The sequence below is a fragment of the Dipteris shenzhenensis genome, chromosome 24 (assembly GCF_047967505.1).
Source record: "Dipteris shenzhenensis isolate YYH24624 ecotype China chromosome 24, Dip_SZ_1.0, whole genome shotgun sequence".
Classification (NCBI taxonomy): domain Eukaryota; kingdom Viridiplantae; phylum Streptophyta; class Polypodiopsida; order Gleicheniales; family Dipteridaceae; genus Dipteris; species Dipteris shenzhenensis.
Window position 1 is genome coordinate 6,816,678 of NC_141619.1, and position 18,047 is coordinate 6,834,724.

The 18,047-nt window shown below is 44.9% G+C and overlaps 1 protein-coding gene across 3 annotated transcripts in view; it reads left to right on the forward strand.

Moving 5' to 3' along the window:
* Positions 1–18,047, forward strand: part of LOC147886138 (heat-inducible transcription repressor) — a 168,035-nt gene that overhangs the window by 8,636 nt on the left and 141,352 nt on the right. For all 3 annotated transcript variants that reach the window (XR_015543325.1, XR_015543324.1, XM_087395649.1), the window contains exons 2-3: positions 7,615–7,692; positions 7,771–8,333. Coding sequence is in view for 1 of the 3 variants with exons in the window: in XM_087395649.1 (XP_087251775.1) it covers positions 7,615–7,692; positions 7,771–8,333 (641 nt within the window). In the remaining 2 variants the exon portion in view is untranslated. The remainder of the gene's footprint in view (positions 1–7,614; positions 7,693–7,770; positions 8,334–18,047) is intronic.

Genomic DNA, 18,047 nt, shown 5'->3' on the forward strand with positions numbered 1-18,047 from the left:
AACATGGTATCAGAGCCATAGGCTCCCGACTCTTCCTCATCAATATCACTCTCTGAAGGAAGGAGTTCCTTGGCTGTAAGGCAACTCTGTTTTCAGCTCAGTTCAGTACAGAAGGTCAGTTCATTTATTTCTGTTTCAGTTTTTCAAGTTCTGTAGCTATTCACCGAGATGGATCAGCGATCAGAAGCCTCTACATCCATTGCTCGTCCTTCCTCCTTCTCCAGTCATCTTCCTTCTTCATTTATCCCTAATTTCGGTGAAGCTGGAAAGCTTGATGGTACAAACTTTCCAATTTGGAAAGTCAAGATCCGAAGCCATCTGTTGGCACGGAGGTTGTGGAAGATTGTCAATGGTACTGAAGAAAAGCCGGAGGATATTGTGGACAAGAGAGGTGAAGTTCTAGTTGAAGTAGATGCAGATGAACTCTGTGCATGGGAGGAGAGGGATGCTCAGGCCTTAGCAATGCTTATAGGCACGACAGCAGATACTGTTATTCCTCATATCCAGTTGACAGAATCAAAAGCGTGGACCATACTGAAGGAGTTGTATGAAACCGATAATACAGATCGTATCATCACATTGCAGCATCAGCTTTATAACCTTGATATGAATGAGGGTGACAGTGTTCATGATCATCTGACGAAGGTGAAAGTTGTGCGGGACCAGCTCGCAGCGGTTGGTCAGAAGGTGGACTCGAGTCAATTAGCATTACTCACACTCCACAAGTTGCCACGGAGTTTCAAAAGTTTTGTGACTACGGTCACTGCGGGTCAACGGACAAAGCCAATCAACTTTGAGGAGCTTTGTCCACTCCTACTTCAGGAGGAGGCCCGAGAGAAACTCTTTACGCAAACCGACGAAAAGGCATTGGTTGCCAAAGACAAGCCTGGCAAAGGCAAGTCAAAGGATTCCAAGAAATCAGAGGACGCTGAACGTAAGAAGAAAATGAAGTGCTTTTACTGTGAAAAGCTTGGCCACTCTGCTAAAGAATGCCGGAAGAAGAAGGCGGATCAAAAGCAGAAAAGAGAAGCCAAAAACAAAGAAGAGCCTAATAGTGATTCTGCCAATGTGACAACTGGTCAGTTATTCTTACTCAGTGAACATTGTTCAGCTTATGCAGTTAGTGAAGGAAAAGAAGGTTGGTATGTTGACAGCGGTGCTTCTAAGCACATGTCCAACAGAAGGACGTGGTTCAAAACCATGGACAGTACACACCCGGATTCCAAAGTTTCTGTTGGGGATAGCCGGACATGTCCTGTGAAGGGCATCGGTAGCATTCCTTTCATTACCACGGCGGGTGAGGAGAAGGATATCTCTGGAGTACTTTATGTACCCGACCTTTGCAAGAATTTACTATCTGTAAGTCAGATGGACAAAAACAACATGGCAGTTCTTTTTCAAGATGGCAAGGTCACCGTGACATCCAAAGGGAGTGGGCAAGTGGTGGCACAGGGTGTTGAAGAGAATGGACTGTACCGTCTCAGTGCAATGTTGGTTCATGATGATCACGGAAAGTCCAAACTTTGGCATGAGCGCTTCGGTCACGTCAGCTATGGAATCTTGGCTGAAATGTCAAAGTCAAAGATGGTGGATGGACTTCCACCAATTACAGGCAAGGATGATGTCTGTAGGGCTTGTCTTGAAGGCAAGCCAGCAAACCACTTGAGTTGGTTCACGCCGACATTTGTGGTCCAATGTCTACTGCATCATGGGCAGGATCCAGGTATTCACTTCTCTTTGTGGATGATTTCAGTAGAATGACTTGGGTATATTGTTTGGCTAAAAAGTCTCAGGCTTTTGAGAAATTCAAAGACTGGAAGGCTAGAGTTGAAAAAGAGACAGGGGAAGATGTCAAGACATTTCGCACAGACAGGGGGGGAGAATTCACCTCAAGTGAGTTTAATACATTTTGTCGCAAGCATGGGATCAAGCGACAACTCACCACGGCACATACTTCTCAGCAAAACGGGGTAGCCGAGAGAAAGCATAGAACCACCACTGAGACAGGGCTTGCTATGCTCCGAGAGAGAAATCTTTCTAAAGCCTATTGGAGTGAAGCTATCAATACAACGGTACACATTCTCAACCGTACCAAGACGAAGGCCGTCAAGGACAAGACTCCATATGAGGCATTTTATGGTAAGAAGCCCTCTATTTCTCATCTCCGCATTTTTGGTTCTAACGCGTGGGTGCATGTGCCCAAGGAAGATAGGACCAAGCTTGATTCCCGAAGCAGACCATGTATCTTTGTTGGGTATAGTGAAGAATCCAAGGCCTACCGCCTCTTCGATCCAGTAAAGAAGCAAATCCTCATCAGTCGTGATGTTGTCTTCGCGGAAAAAGAACCTGAACCCCCGGAGGAGCCTCAGATTGAGGAGGAGATTGTTCAACCCCCGATCCCACCCCGTCCCAGATTGACCATTCAAGAGGTTACAAAATCAAAAGCTGATATTCCACCCGATACACCGGGCTTTCAGGATCCAGTGTCCCTATTAAAGGTCTGCAGGTTGAAGAAGGCGTTATACGGGCTGAAACAGGCCCCGAGAGCTTGGTACCAAAGGATTGATATATTCTTTCAGAAGATTGGGCTCAGTCGGAGTCCTTCTGAGGCAAACCTTTACTTGTTCATTGAGAAGGGATTGCGATTGGTACTCATCCTCTATGTTGATGATCTTATCTTGACAGGTGATCATGTCAAGAAGATTTCACAGGTCAAGGAGCTACTCATGTCTGAGTTTGAGATGACTGACCTTGGGTTATTACATTACTTCCTTGGGATTGAAGTAAAGCAGGCTAAAGACAGGATTTTCATTTCCCAGGAGAACTACTGCAGAGAAATTCTGAAGAGATTTCAGATGGAGGATTGCAGAACAGCTTTTACTCCCATGGAGGTCGGGCTGAAGCTAAGTGTTCACGACACATCTCAGCTGGTTGATACTCTTTTGTATCGACGATTGGTAGGAAGCTTGCTTTACCTTACCAATACGCGCCCGGATATTTGCTATGCAGTTGGGTTATTATGTTAGTTTTCTGCTTCTCCCAGGAAGAATCATTGGAATGCAGGTTTACGTGTGCTGAGGTATCTGAAGGGTACTTGCACCTTTGGGATCAGCTACACCAAAGGCATTGAACTAGGCGGGTTCTGTGACAGTGATTGGGCAGGTGATGTGGACACCAGAAGGTCGACAACAGGATATTGTTTCTTACTTGCATCTGGAGCCATCTCTTGGCTAAGTAAGAAGCAACCCACAGTATCTCTTTCATCTACAGAGGCAGAGTACAGAGCCGCGTGTACAGCCGCTTGTGAGACATTGTGGTTGCGGTGGAATCTGGAGGACATGGATGTGTGTCAGGAGAATGCGACAATGCTGATGTGCGACAATCAAAGTTGCATAGCTATTGCAAAGAATCCAGTGTACCATGCGCGGACCAAACACATCGAAGTTCATTATCATTTTGTTCGAGAGCTCATCATCGACGACGTGATCAAGCTTATCTACTGCCCGACCGCCGACAATTTGTCCGACCTTTTCACGAAGGCACTCCCTCGAGAACAGATGGAGCACCTCATCAAACGCATGGGGATTGGCCCACAGTTGTGACATTGAGGGGGGGTGTTAGAGACTCACTGTTCCCACCTGCGAGCCCCCGTTTTGTGGGGACAAGGGGCAGTGAGGGTAAGATGGGATGGGAAAAGAGAGACTCAGCAAACAGCAGCATTTTGGGGGGGGCTCCATGCCTACCTAGAGGCAAAGGACTGGCTGCACAGGGCGCCCTTTTATAGGGCCCTGTTGCAGGACCAGTCGGTCCAACCAGGGCCACCGACCAGGGCCGACCCTGGTCGGTTTAACTGACTGACCTGGTCAGTCCCCAGTCAGGGAACCGACCCTGCTGGTCGGTCAGACCAACAGGCCTGGGCAGTGCCTATAAAAGGCCCTCACTTCCTTTCATTTCAGTCATCCAGTGCAGGACAAAAAGCCTCTGATTTGGGCTGTGCTGTGCACTCAGACTTGGCATCTTCTGACAGAGAGAATTTCTGCAGTTTGTCTCAGCACTTGGCTGAGTTTTGTATTGCTCTCCTGGAGCCAGTTTTCTGCCCACCATCCGGTGGATGAATATATTCTCTCTCTGCCTAAGTTTTCTCTGAGTGAGTATTGTATCTGTGATCAGTTATCTGAGTTGAGTGTTGCTAGAGTGGGAGAGGTCTTGGCTGGAGGTTAGAGTGATTCTTTCCTTCTGTTTTCTAACAAAAAGATCATGAGGCCCAAAGGTATTGGCTGAATGGACAGCATTCACTATTGGCTCAATAGTCACAGTAGATTTCGAGGGTGACAAGGTAGAAGCCTCACCCTCCTGCTTGGATGCCTTGGCTTTCCCTTTTACTAAATTCGTCTTGGCAATCTTAGCCAAGAGAATGGGACACTTATGCCATACGTGCCCTGGCTTATGTTTCGTACACTCGAAACATTTTCCTTCCTTAATCAACTTCCTCTTCTTTTCGTCAGTCATGGAAGGAAATGGCACCCATCCAGGACGTGATTGGCTGTTCACATTCCTTACAAGAGCTTTACCCTTCCCTTTATTATTCTTAAACCGGTTTGGTTTCCTAAAAGTGGGTATATTATTGGTCTTAGATGATGACCCATACTCCTTATTGAAGGGTTTACGAGGATTCAATTTTCTCTCGGCTATTTCAGCCAGCTTAGCGAGGTCCTTAAGCGTGGTCGGAATAACATTTCAACCTCGTACCTTACTTTTGGGCTTAAAGCTGCTAAATACTTCTTTCTCCTATCTTCCTCACTCTTTTCGGGTAACTCTAGAGAGAGTTTCCAAAATCTGGCTGTAAAATCTGCATTACTCTCATTATCGAACTGCCTAAACCTCTCCCAATGAAAGGTTAGGTTCTCTTCATGCCTCGGTGGCATGAAAGTGGCTTTCAGTTGCTCCACGAATTTAGCCCATTCATGAATAGGCTCTTTTCTTGTTTGTGACAAGGACCACCACATTAGAGCATCCTTCTGCAGATGCAATGTGGCAAGAGCAAGCTTCTCTTGCTCGGTCTTGTCTTGATGGGCAAAGTATAGCTCAAAATGATGAATCCAATTGAGGATTTTGTCAGCCTCCCTTGCCCTATCATATTTGGGGAACTCAATTCTCTCTCGCGGTTGGAATTTGGACCTCTTAGAAGGGTTACTCAACTCTTCATCCCCGAAGTTTAAAGTCCTCTTAGTCCCTAATCTTGTCATAATGGACTGCTCAATCATATTGCTAAGCTGGAAAACCAGCTTATCAACAGGAGTCTCCTCTCTTCCTCTTGCACTTGGATTATAATCCATGTGTATTGGGTTTTGAGTTGAAGGCGTGAACTCAGCCCCTTGTTCTTGGTTGGTATCATTTCTTCTTTCATTCCGAAAGGAGAACTCCCTATCAAGAGGTTCTTGGAGAGATTGCTGTAAATCTATTTGTGCGTTATCATACTCAAGATGTGTATAACTCTCACCTAATCCATCCTCTTCAAGAGGGGGTGAAGGTGTTCTTTCTCTCTCTCCTTGGGGTAATGGAGGAAAAGGAATAAGTTCATTGTTATATGTCCCTTCCCCTTCCATTGTTTAATACAAGAGAGAAAATGTCTTGCTGTAATTAAAAAAAAAAAAGGTTTATTTTACAGCAAACTTCAAGTGTTGTAGAGTTGGTGGTACTTATCCGACTCCCGCTTCGTTTGTGTTGAGAAGACACTTAAAATTACCTCCTTTCCGTTCTCTTTCAAGCTTTTCTTCTTGTATTTCTGCTGTAAAATGGTACGCTCCGTTTGGGCTACCTATTTTGAGCGGATTGGAGCTCTAGATACCGTTATAGGGGGTACTTGATGGGTGGATCACTCCCTTAAAATCTCATTCCGATCCGACTTCCCGTTGGGTAGAACGGGGATCCCTTTTTCTCACGGTTTAAGGGTACATTCACATTGGGGGTGGGGGGAGGGGATCCACCCCGTGAGGACACCCCGTTCACCGTTGAAGGCCAGAATTTTTCAGAAAAATCCCTTGTCTCAGATTCTCGAGATCGGTCAGTCGTGATCCTTTTCCGCAACCTCTCTTGCGACTTCCGTCGTTCGCAACTGTTGCCCTCTTCTCGTCCCGCTCGTGGATCATCGCCGCTCTGATACCAAATGTGAAGATCCACACTTTTCGAAAATGCAAATGTGTGCAATGCATGTAGAATTTGAATGCCGATTGGCCCTCCAATGGGGAAGAGCGCCCTCGTGAGAGTACTTGTTTCTTTTTCGACCTACATGCAAGGTGGGAGAGAGATGACGGATGAATGCAATGTGGTAGAAAGAATGCTACGTGAGATTTTCAATAAAAGGGTGATACCCTTTCATTAATGTCCCTTGAGATCACTCAAGTTCCATCTTCCCATTTACACCTACCCTTAGCCTATGACCCATGCACCTACCATTCAATGCACTTTAATGCACCCTTTCCCTTTCCTCTTGCCCCTAGGACCTAGACACGTGTGTGCACATCTTTATTACTAATCATTGGCCAATGTGTTACATAGTTTTGGTGGTACTATTTACACCGCTTGATCGATCATAAATACAAACATATAACCGCACCATCAAATTGGCGCCTAACAATAATAAAGTTCTAATGACTATTAATTAACTAAATAATCATTTCTCTTGTCATGACACACACATACACACACACATACACATTCACACACTTTTTGTTTAAATAAAAGAAATAGTATTTCATTAAGAAGAATGTACATTCATAGGTGTCCCAAAATGGAACAGCTACTACTAAAAAACTAAATGCCGTGATGAAACACTTCTAAGTGGGCCAGAGGAAGATCATCTGCATCTTGGAGAGATTGATGCAAGAATGAATGAAAGAAATGATTAACATCCACGAAGGACTGGCCATACAACCAAATGTCATGAGCATGATATGATGACCATAGAGCCCAATAGCGATACCAGTAGAAAAACTGAGCATAGTTTGGTATAGAGGCGTATCAACCAAACAAACAGAACTGCCTGTTAAAGAAATCCAGGGAAAACCAGCATGAAGACCTGCCCTCAGGTTGTGCAGAAAATCATGAGCGGTAGGACAGGGTTTGGGCATTAGTTCAGACCTCTTTAGAGATCCGATGCTACTTGACATTTTATTTTTTGTGTGTGTCTGAACCCTTTTTCAGCTTCCTCAGGAGGCATTCTTCTAAGGATCGGCCTAACAACTCCTAACTGTAATCCTTGTTCTTGATGTAAATTGCTTTTGCTCAGCCTCGGGCTTCTTCAACTGTTGTGGTAACATTGCTACCTGCTTGGAGCTACTGATTTGTCTGCAGCAGAGTGTGCATTGATTCAGAGTTCCAAATTATTATTAAAGATATGGATTTTGTTGTGAGCAGGTTCAAAAAATTGTCAGGAAAATTGTGTACTACGACTTTTCTAAATAAGAATATTTGTAAATCAGGAAGTGTCATGGAGTGCTCAGTTTTCCTGGACACATGATGTTCTTCTGTGGTTTCAAATTGTTTCACATATCTTTATTCAGCATTGATATGCATTCTTTTCTAAGAAATAACGAATCCAATCATTGTCTGCAGGAGAGCTTCCTGAGGATTGGTTTTTGCGTGAAGATATGGAATCCCTGATTGCTCTGGATCGGTGTTTTGTGTTCCCAGGTAAGCTTGTGAATTCTTTCTTTTGCTCAGGCAGTGGCTTGAATGCTAATAACAATACTATGTTGTTCTGTGCCTCAGGTGAACGGTTGAACATTGTGGCATATGTGGCTTCACATGATGCCTCAATGCCTGAGATAATTACTCCTTTCAGAGTGGCTGCTATGATGGACAAAGCAGGTGCTCTGCAGCAGGTTGGTGACAAAGCAAGTTGTGAGGCTTCGTCTCATGTGAGCTTAGAAGGACGTACTGCAGTACAGGAGAACCAAAATTTACCTGTTGAGGCGAGTGAACCAAGGCCACCTTCTGTGCGTGTCATGCTTCCAGTCAATGAATCTCAACTTAGAATGGATGCACAGGAGAAGAGGAGAGCTGCATTTTTGCATTCATTTCAACATTCTCATTTTTTTGCAAGGATTACAGGATCCGATGAGCAGGTTTTGAAAACAAAAAGTGTATTTGACCAACCTTCTGAAGGGTTAGATGAGGGAATGGGCTCAGTCAACCCCTTGGAACATACGAAGTCTATACAATCAGGTGGGCCCGTGCCCGTTGCCATTGAAGAAGGAAACTTTGATTCTAAACTTGCGGGTGGTGTTGCTCGGAATGCTACGTGCTGCTCGTTTGGAGATAATGATACTGCGGTATGCTTATGCTTAGATCATCTTTGCAAGTGGTGCAATGTGTACTTTAATTTTGTGCCTGTTGTTCTGTTCCCATTTGTTTCACAGGTAGGATTAGATTAGATTCTGAGTGACATCACTCCAGTGAGGTCACATGTGATGCATGTATGTGAGAAGATAAGGCTTCCCTGCCTATAAAGTGGCATGTACCTTTCATTGTTGTCAGTATGAAATTGTACTTGTCTCCATCTTGCGTCATCATGTGAGTTCCTGCCTCTCTCCTATTAGAAATGAAATCCCACCAAAGGGTATTTTGAAGCAGAAGACTTATAGAGCATCCCCAGTTTCACTGCGGAACTAAACTTCTTTACTTGTGTGTACTTCACAACCATAAGTGTGTGTGCAAGCCAGTAAATAGATAGAGATCCAAGAGAGATTTAGTACCAACAAACGTGTATTTCTGTCCAAAAATAGATAAAAGCCCGAGTCCCACCAAACTGTGGTCCTCAGTCCTTACTAAAAGCTGTACTACTATCACCTTGGCTCTCGTAGGTCTTTGAGCCCAATTGCTCCTGTAAGCTTATGTACACTCTCCGTCCAGTGATCCCTCCACCTTACTGCCCAGGTAGTCAGCCTAGGTGGGCAGCCCTTGCTGAGCTAAGTCTGCAGCTCCTTAGCCCAATTCACCTCCTGGTCATAGAGTCTCTCGCTGTCGATGGTCCAGAATACGCTCAGGAATAAGGAGAACATAATTGTCTTCGATTTTTGGGACATAATCACCTGCGGGAGGAATTGCTTCATCGCCTGGAATGTACGTCTTTAGCCAAGAAATATGAAATGTCGGATGGATTTTGCCCCATGATGGTGGTAATTCCAATTTGTAACTTAAAGGTGAATTTTTCTTGACGATCTGGAAAGGTCCATAGTATCTTGGTCGCAACTTAGGAAACACAGACTTAACCGTCTTATAGCGATGTGGGGCTACAAATAATAGCACCATGTCACCAGTGTCAAATTCCAGGTGGCGTCTATGTTTGTTGGCAGACCGTTGATACCGCTCTGACGCTTTTCGCATATGATCCCTGACTTGGAGGAGAACGTCTTGCATTTCTTAAACCAGTTGATCAGCTAGGGCCACTTGATGTTGAAGTACAAAATTCGTTGGTACAATTGGAGTGTGTCCATAAGCTGCTTGGAATGGAGTCATGCTGATGGCACTATGGAAAGAGTTATTATAAGCAAACTCAAGGAGTGGTAGATACTCTTCCCAAGCTGCTAGGCATGACTGAATATAATGTCGAAGCATTTCTTCCAGAACTTGGTTGACTCTTTCAGTCTGGCCATCTGATTCTGGGTGGTAGGCTGAACTGAATAGTAGAGTTGTACCCAAAGATTCGAATAGTGAAATCCAAAAGTGACTGGTAAACTTAGGATCTCTGTCGGATATGATATTCTCGGGCAATCCATGGTGTCGGAAGATGTGTTGTATGAAGAGTTTGGCGATGTCTGAAGCCTGTGCACTACTTTTGCAAGCAACAAAGTGTGCCATTTTGGACAGTCGATCAACAATTACCATAATTTGAGTGTTACCTCAGGAGGATCGTGGTAGTGTTGTAATGAAATCCATGGAAATACTTTCCCACCTTTCAGTTGGAACCGGAAGAGGCTGAAGAAGTCCTACTGGAAGTCGTTGGCTTGCTTTCATGTTTCGGGAAGCCATGAAAAACTGCTGTGCTTTTCAATAATTCGGACATAGCAGCTGCGATTTCAGAAAACTGATAGACCTTTGTATGGTAGAAGTTTGCCAATCCGAGAAAAGAGCGGACATCATGAACATTCTTAGGAGTAGGCCAGTTTCGGATTACCTCGACCTTCTTGGGATCCATAGAGATGCCTTGAGCTGAAATAACATGTCCTAAGTATTCGAGTTGGGTCTTGAAGAACTCACTCTTCTCAATGTTGATGTAGAGAGAATTTGCGCGGAGAACTTCAAAAACTTAGTGAAGATGTTGTTTGTGCTCATGTAGGGATCTGCTGAAAACGAGGATGTCATCGAGGTAAACGATGACGAACTTATCGAGGAAAGGCCTGAAGATGTCGTTCATTAGTGTCATGAATGTGGCCGGGGCATTGTTTAACCCATAAGGCATGACCAAACATTCATAGTGTCCATACTTTGTTCAAAAAGCTGTCTTGTACTCATCGCCTTCTCGTATGCGAATTTGATGATAACCTGAACGAAGATCAATTTTTGAGAATTGTGTTGCGTGTAGAAGTTGATCAAAGAGGTCATCGATGCGAGGCAATGGATACTTGTTTTTGATAGTGAGCTTGTTGAGGGCTTGGTAGTCGATGCAGAGGTGCATTGACTTATTCTTTTTTTCCACCAGTAGTACAGGAGATCCGAAAGGGCTGCGACTGGGCCGAATGTGACCTTTGTCGAGTAGTTCGGTCACCTGTCTTTGGATTTCTTCATTTTGAGTGTAAGAAACCCGATAAGGAGGTTTCGACGGTGGATTGCTGCCGGGAATAAGTTCGATTGGGTGATCCACTGGTCGTCGAGGTGGTAACTGCTTTGGCAATTCCTGTGGAAAAATATCCAGGGAGGGCTGGAAAAAAGGTTGGTTGAGGTATTCAGGAGGATCCTTTGTTGGTGACTCCTCTACTGCCGTAACCAACAGAAGTAAAGTCTTTACTTGACGTTTACGAACCCACTTCTTTACTTGTAGGGCAGAGGCAACTGGGGTTGAAGGAGAGTCCCTAGAACCAGTTAGCTCAATAAATTTTCCTTGGTGGATAAACTGGATAGTATGGCTGCGAAAATTGATTGATGGATGATAGTCGTAGAGCCACTGTTGTCCGAGTATGACATCGTACCGAGAAAGAGGCATGATGTCGAAGTTCAACTTGTTGTATAATGTTGGATGTGTAAAGACAAGTTTTTGATCCTGGTGTTCCACAAGAAGGTAGTTCCATTTGCGAGTTCAATCTGATAGTCCATGGGACTAGGACTGGTGGTCAAACGAAGTTTGTCGACCATAGAACTAGCTAGGAAGTTATGAGAGCAGCCACTGTCGATGAGGATAGTGACCGTTGTTCCACGAATCGATCCTTGAACACAAAGTACTTGAGTGGCCAGGGAAGGTTTGGGGTTGCTGGCAAGGCTCATGTGGATGGTATTTGCCATTCGAACAGCTTTGCCTTTCTTGTCTTGTGCTGGGGTAGCATCTTCTGTTTGGGAAGTGCTAGGTTCCATATTGGAATTTTGCTTTGGTCGCTTGGAACAATCGAACCATCTATGGTCGCTTGTACAGATGGTACAAAGTCCTTTTGTGCTGGAGTTGTTCTTCTTGTCAGTGGCCGCACCTTTATGTTGGGGATGACGGTGATGACTTTGTGAAGAAGAAGAGGCGCGATCCTTGGAGGAGTGCTTCTGTTGGAATCCAACATACGATTTCTGAGACTTGTGGGGATCTTGAGACTGTCACTGACCTTGATTACCCGAGTTTTTTCAAAACTTGGGGTTATCTTGAGGGCGAGCATCTTTGGCCATAGTAGAGTTCTGTGTTCGATTAGCACTCTGCTTCCCTGTGTTTTGGAAATCTGTAATGCGCTATGTGTAAGCAATAGCGCCAGCTATGGTGGTGATGTTTGCTTTGAGAACATCAATGCGTAACGAGGGGTTTAGGCCTGAGATGAAAGCATAAAGGCAATCATCATCAGTTAAACCATTAATCTCCAGCACCTATGTGGTGAACTGAGAGATGTAGGAAGACAGGGAGCCTGTTTGCTCCAACTGTTTGAGTTTTGAACGTGCTTGGAAGTCCGCATTGGCAGGTATGAAATGCTTACGGAGCACGTGTTCAAAACGTCCCAGGTTAACACACTTTTGCCGTCCTTTAAGCGTCGTTGCCACCATATTAAAGCTATATCCTTGAGGAGGGACGCTGCCAAGGCAATCTTTTTGCCTTCAGTGAGGTCAACGGTATCAAAGTACATGCGCAGTTTTGCGAGCCATTGGTCAACTGTTCGGCGATTTCGTTGACCAGTGTAGGCTTCCAGAAGTTTAATGTCAAGTCTTTTAGTTTTGGAAGCTTGGAGTAAGCGGTAGAGGGCACGGAGTTCAATGTTTTCTACCTCAGGTGGGAACGAGTCCACATAGTCGTTCGGTGGCGTCACGTCATCCTCTGTATGTGTGGTACTGCGAGAATCTTGGAGTTGTTGGACTTTCTAGACCAAGTCAGAGATGCTGTCTTGAAGCTGGGATATTTGAAGTTGAAGCAGTGCTTCGCCTTGTAAGTTGACTTCAGGGGTCTTTTTTGGACTTGAGTCGTTGATCTCCGGAGAGGTTGCATGCGAGCGTTGCGACATATCTGAGATCCCTGTAAGAAAAGCACGAACCTGCGCTCTAGTTTGTACCATTCCTGGAAGAAGATTTGGGCTGCTCCCTGAGGTTGCTCATGTTGGAGGGGGCAGGCGAGGCAGGATGGAACCACCCGTGGAAATCTGGTAAAGGAGGTCCTGTCTGAGGTAACACTGGTGATGCCGAAATGGGTCTTACTGCTCGTGAGAGTACAGGGGTAGGTTGTAGAGTCCACGGATCTGAGAAGGGATAAGGAGCTGCTGTCGGAAGTGGAGGATATCGAGGAGAAGGAGTGCCTTCAGAGTGTAAATACTGTCTTGGGGAAGGTACATCTTGTATAGGAGGATATCTGGGAGCTGAAGGAGGTGGAGAGTACCCTGGAGATGCTAAAGCTGAGGGGTAAAAGTCTCTCCAAAGATGGACAGCAAACTCATGAGGAATATCGGGTTATGGGTATCTACTTGTGTCGTGGAACACAACTTGGACTGTGCTGCGGAAGTAATGTAATTGAGGTGCCTCACGTAGAAGGTATAGGATGTGGTCCAAGTCCCTGGAAGGGCACGTGACACAGAAGACCCACGATGCAAAAGCTCCGAACTGGGCTGGTTGTGCAATTTGAACACGATATTGTGTGGTAGATGATGCCTGAGGTGTCCTTGAAGGGACTAGGGAATTACCAAGGGTTTCCATGCTTTAAGGAGGAGGCTTTCATTTGCTGTAATTTGATAATGAGCGTCAAATAACAGTATGAAAGAGAATCCTTAGAAATAGAATGGAAAGAATCCACCTGGCATAGATTAGATCTACCAATTAGTTGCATAGCAAGGCTTGAAATTTTCTTGTCCGGAGGTCCATCAATTAAGAGGCGCCTGGCGAGACTTTCAAGGCTGATTGAGGCGTGGCAGAGGCGATTAACAGAAGAGGGCAGATTGCATGGAACCTGGCGTTGTTTTCTGCGTTGAAGCTGTGCTATTTGCTGTGTACCATGGGAGAGCAGGGCTTGGCCTGTTTGAGTGTGATTGGAAAGGCAGCAAAAAGGCCGCAGTTCAATGGCGAGGGTGGCGAGATGAGCAGCAAGAGGCTTTCAAGGCTGATTGAGGTGTGGCAGAGGCGATTAACAGAAGAGGGCACATTGCGTGGAACGCGCTGTCTTCTGCGTTGAAGCTGTGCTATTTGCTGTGTACCATGGGAGAGCAGGGCTTGGCCTGTTTGAGTGTGATTGGAAAGGCAGCAAAAAGGCCGCAGTTCAATGGTGAGGGTGGCGAGATGAGCAGCAATAGGCAGGCTGGTCTGAATCGTGAGAGATGGGCAGCAAGGGCTGCTGGTCACAGGCGGGTATGGTGGCGAATTTCTGGCACCTTGGCGAATTTCTGGCACCTTCGCTGTTTGCAGAAATCGAGGCAGCAAGATGACGATAGAGGCTGCAAAGGGGATCTCTTCGATCACTAGGTCTTGTAGGCAGGTATGCAATAGAGCCGGCTGGTGCAGGCCATCGAGAATGAAGCAAGATGGAGGCCTGACGAGGGGCATGGCTTGCTGCAGGGATATGGCGCAAACACGTACTGCAGAAAAAACGAAACGTATTGCAGGAATTCATGTTTTGATTTGTGCGCCTATTGCTGGGTGGTGGTTACCAAAAATTAAAACGTGGGTTTGGAGAACCCTTGGGTAGTCTAGGGTTAGGTCTTGGGTATAGGGCTGGTTTTCCTTTTTAGCCCTTTTAGGTACCCTTTTGTAGGGTGCTTGGTGCCAAACGGTGTGCCTATTCTAAGGGGTATGACCCTTGGAATAGGTGTACCCTGTTTTAAAAAGAGGTGTCCCCACACAAAAAGAGGTGTCTTTTTTTCCACGATGGGGTGCGTCCCTTGGGTGAGGAGTCAAAACTTCTCATCAAAAGGTGTGTTCGATGGTGGAAAAGGTGCGTCCCTTGGTTTTGGGACAGCCCAAGCACATCAAAAGACACGATTTTTGTGGTGTCCATTCACATCAACTCGTGATGTGGGGGAGATGGAGAGGCCATTGATGACTTTAGGTGGGGTTGGCGCAAAAAATTTTTACGCTCATTCTCTCCATCTCTTCCATGCACAATGTGTGCGGATATCCTTCTAGCGGAAAGAGATGTATCAGATAGGCGCTAGAAGGTGGGGGGCATTTCCTACAGGCAAGAGCGAAATTTGCTCTGATACCACTGTAAGAAATCCTAGATTTACTATATTTAGAAATGTGCTAAGGAATAGAAAGGAGACTGAAATAGCAGAGAACAAGGAATATTTGTATTGCTTGAGTGTCTGTAGTGTGTCATCCATACAGTTGGGCCTCTCTTATATAGAGTGTGAAGAGTCACACATGAAAAGGTGTGTACTCCAAACTTCAAAGTGTATGTGCATGAAGAGGTGTGTACCCCTTGTGAAGGGTGTGACCCTTGATGAGAGGGTACATTACAATAGGAGTGTCTCTTCAATAGAATGTCTCTTGTGAAGGGTTGTGCCTCATAGGAAGTGTCCCGTCGAAAGGGCATACCCTTCCACAAGTGTCCATTCATCAAACCAACATTAACCACGGTTAACCTTGGGTTAAGCATAGGCCGAGTTACTTTAGACTTTTCAAGTCTCCGTGACAGAGAGCCTTACGATGAATGTGTCCCTCTAATTCCTTAATGAGTAAGGCATGATAACTGGTTTTTCCCTCAATTATATGAGCCATATTTTCTTTCATTTGTTTCAACCAAGGTTTCCATTTTGTTTGTATCTCCTCCTTCCACTTGTTCAAATCCCTTTGCATATGATTCGTTAATTTATTCATAGTCTCATCCTGCTTGTTTTTTCCATTTTTTAATTTTTTAATTTTGAGAGAGAAAGAGAGAGAGAGAGAGAGAGAGAGAGAGAGAGAGGTCCTCAAGAGGCCTTGTGGGCCTATGGGACAAAGTACACCAAAAAGAAACTCATACGAAACTTGCAGGTGATCTTTGGCAGGCACATTTTGCAAACAACCATTGTTTGGCTTGTATTCTGGAAGCACATTTGGGGCATTTTGTTTGTTGCAAGTATTACAATTAGGTTGCAAAATCTGCTCCAGAAATTTGGGATTTTTTGGTTCTGCTTGCAATCTTGCAGACAAATTTGGGGCTTTTGTAGATAATTGCAAAATTTGGGGCTTTTGGTTGATTTGCCCTCTTTCAAGTGCAATTTCTTGTAGAAATTTGGGACTTTTGCATTTTGGATGCAATTTGGCAGTGGACAGATTATTTGGGAGCTTTGCAAGCAGTTTTGGACTCAGTTTGAGTCGAATTGCAGACATTTGTGACACGACCCCAGCACTCTTGAAACCTCTGATCTGCAAGCGAACACAAGAACACACTTAACGTGAGGAAACTGAGCAGGCTGCTCACCACCCAACCATGACACCTACGGGATGCGATCTCGAATTAGGAGATGTCCCCTCCGAGCCACGAGCTGAGCTACTGGCACGAACTCCCAACCAGATCCTAACCAGCCTGGTGTCCCATACCACCAGGTGGCGCTGTGAAGCCTGGGATCTGTTGCTGGGCCTTGGGCTACGCTATGATGTAGGCCCGCATCCGCGACTCAATCCAAGATCAAACCTAGCACCTGGGAACAAGACTTGCTCCCATCGGCTCTCTGAGAACTCTGGGCCCCTTATATAGACTCGGGCCCAATGTGCCAAAAAATAGCGAAGACCTCTAACTGGTTCGTATCCTTGCCACTCAACCCGAGAATCAAGCTTGCCTAGCCCTAAGCCTCCTGAGGCTACTTGAGCTAGTCTTGTGTACCCTGTACACGTCAGATACGAATTCGTGCACATGACATACTTCCGTTGCTCTACGAACTCACTCTTGAGTTCGCTAAAAACCACGGGAATGTCCTGTGGAGGTTGTGTAATGTCTTCCATGTTGCATCCTCCTCAACACGATGCTTCCACTTAATCTTGTATTCCATGATAGTTTTATTACGAATCTGTCTTTCACAAAATTCAAGAATACTCTCAAGTTCGTGTGGAATAAAAGTCAAATTTGTAACTTCTATCATTTCTTGAGGAGAAACAAGTTGATCATCCGCACCCAGTAACTCTTTTAGTGTGCTGACATGAAACACTGGATGTACTTTAACATCAGGAGGCAATTCTAGTTTATATGCAACTGGTCCAATTCTTTTAATAATCTTAAACGGACTACAATATCTGGGGGATAACTTCGGAACCAAACTAGTACTTAGGCTCTTGGATTCCTTGGGAATACACAAATATACCATCGTTCCTTCAGAGAGCTCTCTAGGTGAACGATGTCTAATAGCATAAAATCTGTCCTGATCTTGGGCACTTCTAATAGACTCCTTGGCAAACTGCAATATTTCTTGCATGTCTTGGAAGAATGTCTTTGCAGCATCATTTTGAATTCCCTTTAACCCAGCCATAACTAGTGACTTAGGTTGAGGCCTGTACATAAGCATAAAAGGACTGTACCCAGTACTCGAATACTTTGCACTGTTATAAGAAAATTCTATCATAGGTAGATAATCTTCCCGTGAAGACTGTCTCTTAGAAACATATGCCCAAAGCATATCTTCAACCAATTGGTTGACCTTCTCTGTACTGCCATCAGATTGTGCATGATCTGAGGAACTCATACTGAGAGTAGTTTTCAACTTCTAAAAAACAAGTGTCCAGAAGTTACTTGTAAACTTCGAGTCCGTGTTGTTGACTATGTCAAACGGCGAACCATACAGCTTAATCAAATGGTCCACAAACTCGTGAGCATAGATACGGATTTGGTGATAACCCGTACGCAAATCAATCTTAGTGAAATACTTCGCTCCGGCCAAACGGTCTATCAAATCATCGAAACAAGGAAGAGGGTATCGATTCTTAATTGTCACTTTATTCAACCGTTTGTAATCTATACACATTCTCCACGAATGATCTTTCTTCTTTCTTAAGAGGACAAGTGCTCCCCAAGGATGTCATAGTAGCTAGTCCCTGCTATGCATGATGGAGTTTATGGTTTTCAACCTTGTGAGTGACTATCATGAGATTGAAACTGCACTATGTTGTGTTTTTAGAGGAAGAGTTTGGGAATGTTCCTGGATTCATCTAGGTATAAGTGCTCCCCAAGGTGATTTACTTGGGCGAATATAGCCCATATTCAGATAATCTTGTAGCTGTGAAGCTAACTCATCCTCCTCAAGCTAGCTCATCCTATAAGGTGGAACACTAATAGGTTGAGTCCCAGGTACTAAAGCTATGCGATGGTCAACCACCCGTTCTGTCGGTAAACCTTCCGGTAGTTGAGCAGGGAATACATCCATGAAATCATCCAACAACGTTCTCAATTCACGGTGTTCAAACACGCTTAAATA